Source organism: Recurvomyces mirabilis (assembly GCF_035927965.1).
Source record: "Recurvomyces mirabilis strain CCFEE 5264 chromosome Unknown scaffold_1, whole genome shotgun sequence".
Taxonomy (NCBI): Eukaryota; Fungi; Ascomycota; class Dothideomycetes; order Mycosphaerellales; family Teratosphaeriaceae; genus Recurvomyces; species Recurvomyces mirabilis.
In genome coordinates, this window is record NW_027041935.1 from 618,554 (window position 1) to 634,212 (window position 15,659).

The following is a 15,659-nucleotide window of genomic DNA, read 5'->3' on the forward strand; positions in this document are numbered from 1 at the left end:
ATGCGTCCAGCTCAATCCCTACCAAGGACACCGACAACTTGATACATGTGCGACTGTACATTCAAAGGCTCATAATACTACCTTGAATGAGCATATGTTTGAGAGACAGGGCGGCAAAACTCTCAACAAGCAACGATTGAGACAGGTACTGCAGATATGTAAAGTCAATCAAGAGCCTAATTCTTCTTCCTTCCCTTACTATCACAGCGATCAACGTGCACCAAACTTCAGCACCAAACCATGCCACAAGACTTCACCACCATCGTGGAATCCATCGCAACCATCTCGATCATTCTCGCAGGTCTCTGGACCCTCTTCCTCTTCTGCGTTGCTTTCGGCGGAGACGTAGATCGCTGGGAAGACCACGAACATTGCCGCCGGGTACGCGGCCGCCGGGTGCGCGACCACCGCCTACAACGTGTACGGCTTGCGAGACACATGTATGCCTACAAGCGTCGCGGTCCGCATCCACCTCGCAAACAAGTCCCCGATTTCCGGCCTCGTCGGCGTCCGGATCCCGAGGCGGTGCGCAGGGCTAGAGAGCGGGATCTGTGGTCTACGGACTCGCCTTCGGGGGAGTCGGAGGATGGGTTGCTGGTGGTGCAGAGGCGGAGGTTGGATAGGGTCGGGTAGGGTAGGGGATGACGTGGCTAGTGTGTCAGTGGCACCAATGGTGGCCCTGGCTTCCGGGAGCGCTGCTCCTGCGTCGCAGAAGATTTAGAGAGAGGAAAGAGAGCAGAGTGGTGTGATGGGCTAACTGCCGGGCTGCAGGATCGAAAGGGAGGTGGTTGAGAGGAGTCGGACGAGGAAAGCCGGCAGATGTGGTGTTGTGTTTTGTCCTTTCGAAGCACAGATGTCCGCAAACCATAGAAGCGTGAGGTGAGAAGGCTGCCTGATACTGACTATCCTTGAGCTGCCGCGCTCTGAATCACCTGTGATTGCTTTGAGTTGGATGGATAGGATACAGTCACACCAGCAAACAAAATGTACCGATCAAACATCTTGACTACCTCATCGTGCGTGCTTCGCTACATCCCCCCAATTCGACTTTCATTCACATTCTAGCCCTTCCTTTCCGGATTTTCCTCGCCCTCGATCATGTCACCGTGCCGGTCCGTAAGTCCTTTCGCCTCGATACTCGACTGGTGGCGCCACAGGAACGACACACCTCCAACTTCATCCCGCGGTCGACCGGATGAACATGGGGACGGTAGTCGCCAGACGTAACGGCAATGGCCGGGGACAGTAGGTCGGCGAGGCTCCTATTGCTCATGGTGGCTGGTCAACGAATCATGCCTCTGTGCCGGATCGTGTACCAGTCGTAGGTACTGCAAGCGCGGCAGAAAGCCCGGCTGGATCATATGCTGTTCCCTCGAGCAGTGGCAATGTTGCTGCTCGGTCCACTGCACGACTGCCTAGTCCAGGTCCTGGAGGCGAAGCCGAGGAGATATTGTTGTCGCAGGCGCTCGGCCTGGGTGTTGGTATCGAGCGGCCTGGGAGGCCGGTGCGGAGGAAGACGAGCAAAGGGTGGTTTAATGCTTGAAGCGGTAGTCCATTGTATGTGAGGAAATGAGCTGTCAAGTCGGATCCCACTTGTAGCTGAATGGCCTGTATTCCATCGGCACGGAATGACCCAGATACCAGACCTTCAGTCTTCAGATACAACATTTAGTCCTCACACGCTCTCACGAGTGCTCCAGTCGTCCTCTAGCGCTTGCCCTTCTTCCCACCCTTCCCTCCCTTCTGCCCCTCCCTCACGTTCATAACCCCACCCTGCCTAGCCCTCAAATACTGCTTGACCACTCCCTCCACAGAACCAGGATCATGCCTCTTCTCCCTAAGAAAGTATAACTTCGCCCTCCTAGCCCTCTTCTCCGCCCGCTTCACCACTTCTATCCCCTCCACGCTTGGCGAGTACACTTTAAACCACATTTCCACCCCCACCCTCGTCAAATTGTTCCTAATCAACACAGCTGTATCGATCGGTTGATGGCGTTGTCGGACGTTCAGCACGATGCCGCTCACGGGATCGCCCGTTTTGAGGCGGAAAAGCAGGATATCGCCTACTTGGACGCGTTCGGGGTTGAAAGGGGAAAAGAGGCGGGTACGGGCGCCGGTGGGGTCGAGGGTGAGGAGCTGGGTGGTTGTTAGGGCTTGGATAGGGTCCGGGCAGAGTTTGGTGGTGCTGCGGGGTGGGGGGACGGTGGGGATGCGTCTGAGCCCGGTTTCGAAGCCTGGGAGGGGGTGTTAGTATGATATGAAGGGAGGGAAGAGGAGGTGACGTACGATTCTGGTTAGTGGTCTGCGAGGTGCGGAAGCCGGGAGGTGGTGGTGGGTACTTTGTCTGAAGGGACGGATAGGCGGAGTCTGGTGCTGCTGCTGCGGCGGCATAGCGGCGGTGTTGTTGCTTTCCGGCTCGACATTGCCCAATTGCTTGCTTTATACAGGCCAGTGGGCGGGTCGACGAGGATGATAGAGACATGATGATATCGTGTCTTGTGAAGCGCTTCAATACCATGTTCATAACTTGAGATGCTCCTCTTCGCGGGCAACTTCGGCAATGCCAAGACATGAGCTTGACATGGGAGTCTGTCTGCTTACTATAACTGTAGTACCACCCACTACCGCCCACCACCGCCACCATGTCCATCTGCGCGCGCTGTGCTCTCCGTATCCACCGCGCCGCTCAAGCTGCTGATCCCCTACCCATCTCTCGCGCCTTCTCCACCACCACCCAACGAAGACGACAACGCAAGTCCTCCCACCAATGCCTACAAAGCATTACTAACGTGATATGTAGATGGCATCCCCACCTTCCACCCCACCGCCTCCACTCCAGACCTAACGACCCTCCTCTCCGTCTTCCGCACCCACCACCTCATCCCCGCCGCCCTCCGCCCCTCTGAACGCCGCTTAATCTTCGGAACCAAGAACCGCCAACTCCTGCTCGATAATCCCCGCTCAACCCAAATAGGCGACGAGGAAGTGCCGCTCCAATGGATCAACAGGGCAAAGGAGATTCCTAACAGAGGTAAATTGTTCAATGAAGCGGTGGAGATGATGTGTGCCAGTGGCAGTGGAGAAGCTTGGAAGAATCTCGCTCCGTTATTGATGGGGATGCGGGATTGTAAGGCGCAGATGTCGGAACATACGCTGGGGAAGGTGGTGAGGAAAGCCGGGTTGAGGGGGAGGATGGGCACGATTTTGGTTTGTCTTCAGCAGGTCGAGAGTACGGGCTTGAGTTTGAAGAGCGAGGAAGTGATGAGGGAAGTTTTGATCGGGATAAGAGAGCATGCGGCTCGAGCGGAGTGGAATGCGGAGGCTGTCACTAAGGCTAGGAAGTGGGCGGTGGAGGTTGCGAGTCTGCTTGAGAGGAGTGAGCATGGTAGTGGGAAGGTGGGTGCTGGGACGAAGGATGCGAGGAGGAGGCCGCAGGTGCTGGGGTTGTTTTTGGAGTTGGCTGCTGTGGATGCTTTTAAGCATAAAGGGGGCCAGGATGTGGATGGGACGGTGAGGATGTATACGGAGCGTTTGCTTAGTTGTATGGGTGATGAGGTACAGGTAATTCTACTCCTGCCATCCCTCTAGCAGTATCATACCTTACTAACTCGATTTACAGCCTCCCTCAATCACCCCCTTATCCCTCGGTCCCCAACTCGAAATGCTGCACGGCGTACCGATCTACCACGGGCTACTCCTCGCCGATAGAATACTCGGCTCAGCACTTCCTCGGGCGGAGAAAGCACGCAGCATAAGGGACGACTACGAAGCCGGCCTTACGGTTCTCGCACAAGCACTTGAGGCTCGAGGAGATGGTGCCTTGGAAAAGGAGGGCACGTATGGTGGGCAGGCGTTGATGTGTTGGGGGAGTATTCTTCGGGATTGAGGACATCGATGTGTGAATGTGTGATTGAATGATTGTCCTCCATCTAGCCATGGCTACTCCGTGTCGTCCCGACAAGAGACGGGAGTCAGCGATATCAGATGGGATGTTTCCCGAAGACTGCACTGGGTACGACGACAACTTGAGACCAGCTATGAAGCGTGTCCCCCGCCAAGGTCTCGCAGAGATACACGCTGTACCAGACGAGCTCGGGACTGAGCAAGCAGGGTTCGAGTACCATCGTAGTGGATGGTAGGGCAAGACTTTGCAAGGGATGGGATGGCAGGGTGAAAATGCAGATGATGTAGTGTAAGAAGGCATTGTACAGCAATCAACCAGACACAAGTCTAGTCAGCGTGGCCATACCTTGAATTGTTCGTCTGTCACTTTCGAGGGGGTACTATCCTCTTCTCCCACATTCTCTCCATCCTCACAGCCTACCTTGGCCCTGCTCTACCCAGCTATTCTCAGACGACAAGTCGAGGAACAGACCCATTCGTGGTGAGGCAAAAGCACGGGCCACTATATAAAGCATTCATCTCCATCGTCTGGGCTGAGACGATTGGCCTAACTCATCCGAACGTCGAGACTAAGCCCCACACCAACATCTTACCCAACCGTTTCCGATACCAATCCCTCCCAGCTTCCTCCAGCTTTCCAGCGACAGTGACCTGTGTGCTCCCCATCCATCATGGTCCTCGAAGCCGGATACCCAAACACAACAGGCTTCCGCAAAGTAACCAAAGCCACCATCCTTGTGAAGAAGAAACCGGGCATGAGCGATGCCGATTTCATCGAGCACTACAATCACAAGCATGCCCAGATGGCGGCGCCCGTGCTGGAAAAGCATAACGTGATTACCTACAGCTTGGTATGAATCCGCTTGATGATCCTTGAGGCGAGTGTATGGACTAATGAGATATCAAGCGTTAGACGTACTGCCTACAACGGGATCGGACGATTTTGGCGGATATGTTGCATGGGAAGGCGAACATGTTGGATTATGATGCCATTTGTACATTTGTGTTTAAGGATTACAAGGACTTTGCACGATTTGGTATGCATCTTTCGTGATACGAGATGAGGCACTCGATGGCTGATTGATCTTATAGTGAGTACGATCTCCCGACGACAGATAGACTTTGATCCTGGCGAGAAGCGGAACGAATCGTTCAGATCCGATTTACCAACCAACGAGGTTTTGGAGATGTCGGTCTAACCAGGTAGTATGGGACAGATGTACGACCCAGCCTCGAAAGCGCTGACGCCCGACCACGACAACTTCATGGTTGAAGATGGCAAGTCGATATGTCAAGGTATATATGTTAGTGTTCTGTAATGCTAACGGGACGTGTCAGAGATGAAGATGATGGTTGGTGACGAATACATGGTCATCGACGAAGGCAAACGTGTAGGATAATGATCAGATTGACTAAAATGTAAAAGATAACAGGTACGCTCCTGAATCTGTGATTCGTGGAGAGATCTAAGTCTATGACCTACTAGGACTCCAAGAGACGCCTTGCTGATATGTCACTGTAGCGGATCGGTATCCACTACCGCTTGTTGAAGTTCAGGTATCGACTTCCCAAAAACAAGAGAAACAGATTGCTCCCAATGAATGCCGTCAAAATGCCAAAGTCCCTCCACCTCTTATCATAGCTGATATTCAGCGGCTCATAAAACTGATCTCCAACACTGTAAGCACAATACCCACAGCTCGAAGTCATATTATCAACAATATACCCCGGCCCGCCCGCCTCAAAGAAAGCCCGCATGTACTCCCCACACGTCTGTCCAGGTGGCGAAGTGAAAAAGTTGAGCTCCTTCTCCTTGCAAACTACCGACAGTCCATGTAACTCTGTCACGACGAGACCCGAGATCAGACGAGTGAAGGGGTCGAGTTGGTAGAGCCAGATGCGGTAGCCTTCGGGGATTTGGGGGTAGGGGTTCGTGACGCCGCAGAAAAGGGCGAAGACGATGATGACGAAGGGGTTGAGGAGGACAGCGATGAAGGTGCTTGGTGTCAGGGCCGACATGGTTTGGGCGAGAGTGACGGAGAAGAGTTCGGTGACTAAGACGATGAGGAAGAAGTAGCCTGCTCTGCTGGCTGTGTAGTGTGAAGATCATGGTGAGCGGGAGATTCGTGAGCAGTTTTGTCGGATGCGGGGATGGAGACTTACAAGCAAGGTTGAATCCCGAAGGATAATAGATCGTAATGAAGAAACCCACAGCGCAAAGCAACGAGTACGGCATTTCGGCCAAAACCATGGACAACGCAAACGGTAGTTGCTTGTACGTCTTGCTTGCCGCCTCGCGGTAGAAAATCAGGCGACTGAGGTCATATTTCGGCTGGACCTGCGCCAGGATCAAGGCCGGTAAGACGGTGACTTGGAAGATGACGAAGACGCGGTATTGCAGGGCGTTGCGAGAGTTGTCTAGGTTGAGAAACATTAGGCCGGTAAGTAAGGCAATGGCGACGTGGTTGAAGAGGCGAGTGAAGCCATAGTTGGGACTTCGCCAGAAGGATTTGTGAGCTCTCTTCTGCACGAGCTTGATCTGGTGCCAGAGGGGTGTGGCGTATTCCTTCTGCTCAACTTGAGGTAGTGAGCCTACTTCAGCGAGACGATCCGCTTTTATACGGAGGATGATTCGTTTCGTGTCTTCGAGCTCGTCTGACTCGCGCCAGATCTCACCCCAGTCTCTGTCGCCTATGCGTGCGGCTTGGCCTGCACCGATGGCGTCGAGCATCCACTCTGCTGGATTGGCATCGGAGGGACAGTCGGCACCGTGTTGACGGAAGTATGAGAGGAGAACGTGCGCGTCTTTGCCGATGTCGCCGAAGTAGACGCACTCGCCGCCCCGCTGTAGGAGAAGCAGGCGATCGAAGTTCTCGAAGAGCGAGGCGTTAGGTTGATGGATGGTGCAGAGGATAGCTTGCCCAGCGGCGGCCAACTTGCGAAGGAAGCGAACAATGTTGAAAGCGCTTTGGCTGTCCAAACCACTCGTGGGCTCGTCAAGGAAGAGTAGGAGTTCTGGCTTCGCAGCTAATTCAACTCCGATCGTGACTCGTTTCCTCTGTTCGACTGCTAGGCCGGCTTCTTGGTCTCCGATAATGGCATCGGCAATATCCTCCATCTCTAATAATGCTATAATCTCCTCCACATAAGCGTACTTTTCTGCTTGTGGTGTCTCGTACGGCTGTCGAAGGTCTGCTGAGAAACGCAGAGCTTCACGTACAGTGGTCTGAGACTCATGGACATCGAGCTGTTCAGCATAGCTCGTACCTCGCTGGAAGCCAGTACCTGGGGCCAAGCCGTCAATGAGTCTGTCGCCACTGATGACGCCTATGTTCTTGCGTGATGCCAACACGTCTAGTAAAGTAGTCTTTCCAGCACCCGAAGCGCCCATCAATGCAGTCAGCTCACCGGGCTTCACGTAGCCATAGATATTGTTCAACAATCGTAGCTGCCCAGACTGTACAGGCACATCATAGCACAGATCCTCCCAGGTCAACACAGCTTTCGAAGCAATGTTGAGATCTGAGCTCGATTCTTCCTTGTCGTGCCGGCTTCGCTTTGCCTTCTTGGCTTGTAAGGCCTCGTTGAGCTTCTTCCTCTCGCTGTTCTCCTTCGCGTAGAACGTAATTGTCTTACCGCCAGCGCCCCATTTGATGTACTCTCCTAGCGCAACGTTGGTGACTAGGAAAGCTACAACCAGACCGAGTATGATACCCCAGTTCCGCCAGAGCTGACCAGGATTGTATGAGAAACTCGTTTCTACATAGTTGGAGCCAGACACGATCGCATTGCCAGCTTGACTGCCCTGCAGGGTGCAGACCTGGTGGTTGATATCACCGTAGCTGGGTCCGTTGGGTATCAGCGAGCTACCAACGCAAGACATGTCAATCCTGCTGAACTCGTTGATCATCATAGCGGCAAAGCCCAAACCCAGAGCATTGATGTAGAAGATCCAGCGTAGCCAGACTTGCTCAGAGTCGTACTGGATCAAGTAGCCAGAGGTCAAGACGAAAAGCGTGATGATGACAGCTGCGAACTTGATAGCCGAGTCAAAGTCCGGACACATGCACCCGATCGTGCGGAAGAACAAAGTGATTGCTAGATATGCAGTGATGATGACCAGCACAAAGGTGAAGAATGCTCCAGCATCCAGCACGAGTCCGCACATGAAGTACACAATGATTGAGAAGATCAAAATCTGTACAGATGAGAAAGCCAAATCGACCAAAATCTGTGCGATCCACAACGCCGACGGCCGATTGAAAGTGTACGCTCGATGCTTGTTAAGCATCGGTCGTCCTACCATGGTCGAGGCCAATTCTGCAAAAGCTTGAAAGCAGTTGAAGAGCAGTGAGATGAACAAGATACCACCTCGTGTAAAGGCACCAGCCGAAGTCTGGGGTTGCTGGAGCCAGACGGTGCCCGTGACGATGGCGATGATGATGGACGTGGCATACGATACAACCAGTGAGAAGCGATCCTGCCATTTGAGGATGAATTGACGTTTCATCAAGGCCCAGATCTGCAAGTAGAACGGGATGGAGTAGACGGATTTCTTGCCAGCATGACGCTTGCCCTGAATCACCGCCGTGCGGAAATCGTCAAAGATTTCTTGTTCGGACCGCACCTCTGCTCGGTAGGATGTCATCTCGTCTTCGAGCTTCGCAGCGTAGCTAGACTTCTCGAAAGCTTCTGCGAGGCCGTCGGGCGAAGATGGCGCATTCGTCTCGTTGCGACCGTCCTGATATTCTCGCTCGAAACGGTCGGTACAACCTGTTAGGTAGTCTGGCGTGGTCTGTCTGGGCTTGGGTAAAAAGCCGAGACTTTCGAAGTATGCTCTCGCTTCTTGCGCGGGCCCGAAGAAGACTTGTCGTCCATCATCGATAACCATGACCTTATCGAATTGCTTGTAAATGTTCTCTGAGGCCTGATAGAGCGATACGAATGTCGTTGTGCGGTAGATGTTGGTGATGATCCGTAAAGACTTCGCATAGTCTACTGCAGTTGATGCGTCCAGACCTCTCGTGCTGTTGTCGTGCGAACATACTGCAGCACCTGCAATCATCATCTCGGCAATGGAGACACGCTTGCGCTCCCCTCCTGAGATACCTCGAACGTAGGGGTTGCCAACGATTGTATCCTTCGTATGCTCGATGTTGAACATGCGCAGCAACATATCGACCACTTTGTCCCTGAATTCAGCTACGCTGATACCCCCAGGTCGCTTGCCAGGTACTTTCGTTTCGAGTGCAAAGCCTAGGGTCTGGCCGACAGTTAGTGTCGGATGATGGATGTCATCTTCTTGGCAGTAGACCGCCTCGCCACGATAGCGCTTCTCGAACTCGTTGCTGGTGAACGGGCCATAGGAAACCTCGCCGTTGACAGCGGTATAACCAAAACGCTGATTCGCGATCACTTTCAGAAAGGTGGTACAGCCAGAGCCAGGCTTCCCAAGCACTAACACCATCTCGCCAGGTCTTGCAAGACCTTTGAACCCCTTCAGAATGTCGACTTGCTTGCCCTTCTTGCCGACCTTCAACACGTCTGCTATCAGGTTGAACGGCGCAAAGAAGAAACCTGTGAACGCATGTGGAAACGTTGGGACGAATATTTTTGATCCGCCAATACCTCGGACAGTCAGATTGTCCCAGATCACGCCTATTTGCTTGCCTTTGATACCGGCATCCTCTTCCATCTGCTTATTCCCTCGCAGCGTCTCTTCGAGGTTAAAGGGCTCGTCATCTTCGCTCGCTCCAGATGATCCAGCCTTTTCGACATCATTCGTCTGACGCTTCTCACTCCTACGACTTTGTTGTCTCTCCAGTCGAGAAGTATGACTGAGCTCGCGTTGGAGTTCTGCAAAGTGCTTCTGTGCGCCTGATACGTTGACGCCCAGTCTGTCGCGATCCAGAGAACTTCTCACAGACGGCGTTCGTCTCTCTACCGCTTCTTTCGACAGCGCCACCTTCTCACAGTCTGTGCCAACGAGTGTGTAATCCGAGTCGCGGCTGATGCCGATGTTACTTTGCCTCGGGTCTTCCGCATCGTCTCCAGCAGTCATCAGTCCACCATGGTGATGTCCAGGATGGTTGAGCTGCAACGCCTCTTCCAGCTTCTCTTCTGCCTTGTCCATCTCTTTGCAGCAAGCTTACAAATTATGTCCAATGCGGTAGGTATGTTTCACACTCGACCAACTCCAACGTACTATGTGGTTATCATGCTCAAATCGACCAACGAGAACAAACGGAATAGCGAAACGAAGGAAACAGATCGGAGGAATGAATCGACTCACAATCGCTCACGCACATGACGGTGTCCGGTATAAGATGATGCATTGCGGCTAACGTACGCAGAAGATCCACTACTGCAGTGATGAGGTACGAACCCGCACGACTCGAGTACCATTACCCGGAGTCGCAGTCATCTCGGCAACTTGGCGTATAGCATAGGGATGGTGAGGTGGTATCGTGCCCGCGGCAAAGGATGCGGAATTCGATCGCGCCAGACCCACCCCCGCTTCATGTCATGTCGTGCCATGTTCGGAGTTGATTTGTGATCTTGATGGGCTCAAATGCACCATAATCTCTCCAACGGGTCAGTGGTATGGACAGGTTGTACAGAGCTATACGGTATCTTTGAATGCCTTGTGGAACGCCGAAACTCCTCGCTCAGACTCATACCGGACCCATCTTTTACATCAAACCAAGCTTCTGCCAATAGCGAGTTCCGCAGCCCAATATGGCAGGTGGAAGAGATGGAACCCTAAATGTCAGACGATTCAGATGCAGATGCGTGAGCTATCTCATTCCAGCTCACCGTCATCGCCACAAGCCTGCGGTGACTTAACGCATCTGTCGACCACAAGTCTTCCAATATTTCTCGTGTGCCTCGTCATCGTCAGCTCCAGCCTTCTCATGTCCTGTCCCCCCATTACTGCGCATGCTCAGCGCCACCATTACCCATCTTCTCATCCCTGTAATCGTGATGTTCAGCAGGCTGTTGCTCCTGTGGTCTCCTTCCAACTGCTTTGAGCCATGCCTCCGCGGAGTCGAGGGTGGCTTTACATGCGTGTCCAACATGAGCCATCATATCTAGGCCCTCGGTTGCAAAAGCAATCATGCGATGTGCGTTGCGGCTGGTCTCGCTCTCACCCGTTTGATCACTCGCAACTCGTTGCCAGCGACGTGGCAGAGATAGAAGCTGGCCACGTACGAATGCTCGAGCATTTGTTGGCAGTGCGCCACCCGCTGTTTCAGAGACAGAAGTCACGACCTGCTTTAGCGTCTGGCTGATGTCGTCGCAATGCTTCTTCATGAGTTCGGCAAGTCTGCGTGAAGCATCGTCATGATCGGGAGTACGCGGTCGCTCGCCCTTTTCCAACGATGAGTCACGGTTCTGGTGGAACTGATCGCGAGCTTGATCATACTGCTCGAGTACTAGTTTGAGTGCGTTGGTGACGGTGGCGATATGTTCGGCGTTGCGTCCGAGGAAGTTCAAACAAAACGCGAGAGTCTGTCGAGATCGATCACTGAGTGCAACTCCAAGTCCTCCTGCAGACACAATCACTTGCTGCGACCAAGTGCGATTATGCATTGGTCGTTGGCGCATCACTGCGCGATCCGTTGTTGCTGGGCTGGCCTCTTCGCGATATGACGGTGGTTTGCTGGCTCGATACGCGGGAAGAAATTCCAATCTCGAGTCCTGTGACTCACGCCTTGCGCCTTCCTGCGATCCAGCAAGGCCTGCTTCCACGTCCATATCATCACTCATGATACGCCTCCTCTTGCCACGGCCTGCTTCTTCGTCCTCAGTAGATATCTCTTGTCGCGTACCGTTCGGCGTAAGATACCACCTAGCAGCCTGCTCAACGCCAGTATACCTGCCTACAGAACCAACAGTGCTAATCATTGGTGTAGCGATATTGCGTTCGACCATGTTTGCGCCTGCTTGTACAAATCCTGGTGTGTATGATTTTGTTATTGCGTATGCTTTCAATGCACCACCAGCAGCACCGCCAATGAACGGATGTGCTTGTGTCAGAAGATGCAGTAAAGGTTCTGCTTGTTGTTGGTCGTTGGCCGAGGTTGCATGTGCTTGCATGTGTGAAGAGGTCGGCGATTTCGCAAAGTCTGTCGATGATTAGTATCGGTCGCCTTTCCCACAGCCAGACGACGTACTCGAATTTCCGAGTCCAGCCAATGCCTCAGCAGCCTCACGCATTTTAAGCTGTTCGCCAGTCAGAGTATTGGAGGGATCTTGATACCGCATATGCTCATGTAATGTCGGATATGTGCCCTCTGCTGGGCTAGCCACAATCGCATCCATCGATGAAGTGCTGTCGTTGGCATGACGCCCTGGCTCAATACGAGGTAGACTGCGAACCGAGTGACTTGGGGAACCATATTGCCCAGCATTGTCTGGTTCTGGTGACGAATGCTGGAATTCTGGCGACAAGACAGTCTTGAGGTCAGGCAATGTGATGTCTGCTTGTGCGCGTCTTGCTTCGACCATCTCATCAGGCGGAAGAGGTGGTCGACCGTAGTCGTTGGGGCTTAAAGCCGAGTATGGCGGAGGTGTTGCTCGCGTCACTTCCATAGTGTGGTAAGATCAGGACTAGGAGTTATCGATATGGTAGGGTCGGGGATCGTTGAACGAATGCCACAGACACATCAATGCCGTTGAGCTTGTGGTATAGAGATGTGACAACGAGTGAGCAGAGTGAAGTGTGCCGTGTATGTCGTTGTCGGTGGCAGAGACGTACGCACAGACCCGAAATGGCGCTTTCATGTGACAGGAGTGACGATCTCGGCTGATGATGGAAGTCCGAGAACTCGCTTCGTTGTTGGTTTACTTCATTGCAACTGCTTCACGACGATAATGGACATGTGTAAGGACAAGCGCTGGTCTCGTGCTTCCAATCGATGACATACAGTGCTTACCATTCTGTTGAAGCTGGCGGGTTTCCATGTCTGATGCATGGCTTTCACGTGCTTCACGATTTGGAGCTTCCCGATATGGACTAGTGATATGGCCCCTGCTTAGCTCCTCAAAATCAGAGTGAAGCTGGTATTGGCCTGCAACTGTCATTTAGAAAGATGTACATGTTTGGCCATGACTCCATGAGATGAGATGCTCACAGAAGCAGTGGAGATCGTGAAGAAGTAGCCTAATTGGAGCTGAAATGCCCGAGCACAAAACCCCTCTCCGGTGGTAAAGAGTGTATCTCATGCGTAGCGCAGTATCGAGAATGAATACATTCATCTATGGCTCTAGTATCTAAATGATCTCCTTCGAATGGACCTCGCAGCGAACGCTGTCACCCAGTAGGCGCAAATCTGGACCGTGCTCGTATCTGCGCGCCATACTTGTAGAACAATATTGGAGCCGGAATGAAGAGAACCGTAATGATAGCCAGCAGTGTTGTGGCCCATGGTACACCCAAGCCACGATACCTACAATCCGAGATCAGCTTCGCTCTACATGTCATCCATGATTTTTGTTGCACTCACATTTGCGCAGCGAAAAGTGGGAATACAGCGCCGGCAATAGATCGTATAAAAGTGTTGACAGCGATAGCGCTATTCGAGTATATCGTGTAGACGTCCTAGAGCAAGCGATGGTCAGCTGCCACATCGATATATACCTTAAATCCATTCACAGGCTTACAATGATATAATTGATGCCCTGCCAGAAGGTGACCAGCAAGGACATCCCAAGGAAGGCAGTTGCAATGACACTCGGCACCCAGCTTACGTATGTCATGCTAGACCAGGCGAACCAGAATAGTGCTATGGGTAGTATTATGGCGCAAATGATCATGGGTGGCAACCTTTCTTCCGGTATAGGCTTGCCATGCTTGTAGTATGCTTTCTTAAAGTTCGTGGCGGTGGAGTAGACCATCATGGCAGCGCCACCAGCAATACCCACCATAAATGCGCAGAATGGGAGTGCGCTGACGCCGAGACTCCATCCTCTCTTCTCGTGGAATTCGATTGGATACTACTGATTATTAGAAAGAAGCCTGGTGCGGATGTGTCGTAGACTTACAGCCTCGAAGAGTAGATAGAGTACGCCGTAGAGGTAGCTCATGTATGCGGTAATCAGTGCCAAAATGGGCTCCTGTACCAACATCACGAACGGCCGAATCAGATAGACTGTCATGATCGTACGAGCAGTAATCCGATTCTCATCGGCTTTGCTGTGTAAAGCCCAATTCTGAGTCTGGTACCGCAGTTCCTTCGCGCGAAGTTGCAGGATGCGAGCTGCAGATGTCTCTGGGATGACGAAAAGACCGATGATACCGAAGAAAGATGCTAGAATAAGAGTGATCCACTGAGTCCATCGCCAGCCAAGATAGGACTCTGTCACGAAGCCGCCAACGATTGGACCAGCGACGGGACCAGTGAAAGCATTGGCGGCGAAGACGGATATGGCGTAGGCACGAGTAAGTGGAGGCCAAATATCAGCCATTGCACCACCGACTACGGCTAAAGGTGCTGAAGCTGCAAAGCCGCCCAAGAATCGACCGAGCATGATCGTCTCGACGTTCCGTGCGACCGCTACGGGGATTTGGAAGATGGCAAAGCAGGCATAACCAGCTATCAAAGGAATTTTCCTGCCAAACACTTCTGATGCAGGACCGAAGGCAATGGGGCCAAGCACGAAGCCCTGTGTATGATCAGCCGAGTAGTCAGCTCCCAATTTGTGATGATACTGACTAGCAAAAACAAAGCCACTCCTAAGGTCGCCACCACTTCACCTATCTGAAACTCCTCGGCCACTTGACCTAACGTCGAAGCGAAGATGGAGCTGGAAAATGTGACGACGAAAGTCATGGCACCCATCGAAGCAGTAATGGCTATTCGTCGCTTCGCTGACCAGTTGAGTGGGTTGCCCGGATCATCAGGTCCATCCCAGACCACGAGATTCGGGTCGACGTCTGGCGGTTGCAGAGATGGTGGCAAATCTTGGGTAGCAATTTTCTCGATGTCTAGCGTATTGGTATGCTGTGTGTCGACGGCTTCGTCCAGACAATCGTTCGTACCGTTGTTGTCGTCGAGCCTGCTGTCGTCTACGGACGAAGTCTTGCTACCAGATAAGTCTTTCTCAGGTTCGCTATCTACTCGAGGTTGGGCATTTTCGTCGGTGCTTGTCTCGAAAACCATGTTGATCGCTTGGCGACGGAAGGTAAGCAAAGCCAAGACGTAATGAACGAACAATTAGATGTCTCCGTGTTGATGTCCGGAGATAGAGATGCGGCTCACAGTCCACTAGCTTCAGTAGTAATCGACGCGGTGACGATCAATAATTAGCTCGGACATAACAGCCATGTCTCTCCATGTCGTGCCGCATAGCCGGCTGTCAACATGTTGGCGATCTCGTCTCTTGAACAGTGACTAGCAAGGCATAAAGGGCTGCATTGTCATGATATTGGTATACACAAGCTTGTATCGGAGTCATCCAAGGCGTTCGCTGCATTGCTGTGAACACATGTGCAGATGTAGACTTCTGTTAAGCTCGAACAGGGACGAAAGAAGCTTGATCACGGCTCGTGCCGTAGCTCCGTCTCCTGGTGTCTGATTGGGTCTACGTAAATAACCGTCTGGTCGATTACGAGGTGGAGGAAGAAGCTACATAAGCATTCATCGATCGTCTGGATGGGATACTTCATGCACTGTTCTGAACAATATAACTGTCAACAGGGACTGGATCGAGTCGCTGATGGACGTGTAAGGCTCCGGGATGGACTCTACCAG

The 15,659-nt window shown here is 52.6% G+C and overlaps 7 protein-coding genes across 7 annotated transcripts; 3 read left to right on the forward strand and 4 right to left on the reverse strand.

The window, feature by feature from the left end:
- Window positions 1–240: 240 nt before the first annotated feature.
- On the forward strand, window positions 241–633 carry LTS14_000263 (uncharacterized protein; the record flags this gene model as incomplete). The annotated part of the gene is made up of 1 exon (XM_064832977.1): window positions 241–633. The coding sequence occupies one exon, from the start codon at window positions 241–243 to the stop codon at window positions 631–633; it is 393 nt and encodes a 130-aa protein (XP_064699246.1).
- Window positions 634–1,707: 1,074 nt separating this feature from the next.
- On the reverse strand, window positions 1,708–2,482 carry LTS14_000264 (uncharacterized protein; the record flags this gene model as incomplete). Its single annotated transcript, XM_064832978.1, has 2 exons — window positions 1,708–2,234; window positions 2,287–2,482. The coding sequence occupies 2 exons, from the start codon at window positions 2,480–2,482 to the stop codon at window positions 1,708–1,710; spliced, it is 723 nt and encodes a 240-aa protein (XP_064699247.1).
- Window positions 2,483–3,138: 656 nt separating this feature from the next.
- Window positions 3,139–3,886, forward strand: LTS14_000265 (uncharacterized protein; the record flags this gene model as incomplete). Its single annotated transcript, XM_064832979.1, has 2 exons — window positions 3,139–3,561; window positions 3,620–3,886. The coding sequence occupies 2 exons, from the start codon at window positions 3,139–3,141 to the stop codon at window positions 3,884–3,886; spliced, it is 690 nt and encodes a 229-aa protein (XP_064699248.1).
- Window positions 3,887–4,574: 688 nt separating this feature from the next.
- On the forward strand, window positions 4,575–5,102 carry LTS14_000266 (uncharacterized protein; the record flags this gene model as incomplete). Its single annotated transcript, XM_064832980.1, has 3 exons — window positions 4,575–4,754; window positions 4,817–4,940; window positions 4,996–5,102. The coding sequence occupies 3 exons, from the start codon at window positions 4,575–4,577 to the stop codon at window positions 5,100–5,102; spliced, it is 411 nt and encodes a 136-aa protein (XP_064699249.1).
- A 337-nt stretch (window positions 5,103–5,439) lies between these two features.
- Window positions 5,440–10,036, reverse strand: SNQ2_1 (ATP-binding cassette transporter snq2; the record flags this gene model as incomplete). The annotated part of the gene is made up of 2 exons (XM_064832981.1): window positions 5,440–5,993; window positions 6,067–10,036. 2 exons carry the CDS (start codon window positions 10,034–10,036, stop codon window positions 5,440–5,442), a joined length of 4,524 nt encoding a protein of 1,507 aa, XP_064699250.1.
- Window positions 10,037–10,833: 797 nt separating this feature from the next.
- OPI1 (transcriptional regulator opi1) lies at window positions 10,834–12,498 on the reverse strand (the record flags this gene model as incomplete). Its single annotated transcript, XM_064832982.1, has 2 exons — window positions 10,834–12,032; window positions 12,081–12,498. The coding sequence occupies 2 exons, from the start codon at window positions 12,496–12,498 to the stop codon at window positions 10,834–10,836; spliced, it is 1,617 nt and encodes a 538-aa protein (XP_064699251.1).
- A 721-nt stretch (window positions 12,499–13,219) lies between these two features.
- Window positions 13,220–15,068, reverse strand: LTS14_000269 (uncharacterized protein; the record flags this gene model as incomplete). Its single annotated transcript, XM_064832983.1, has 5 exons — window positions 13,220–13,355; window positions 13,413–13,507; window positions 13,570–13,902; window positions 13,951–14,571; window positions 14,622–15,068. 5 exons carry the CDS (start codon window positions 15,066–15,068, stop codon window positions 13,220–13,222), a joined length of 1,632 nt encoding a protein of 543 aa, XP_064699252.1.
- Between the last annotated feature and the right edge of the window lie 591 nt (window positions 15,069–15,659).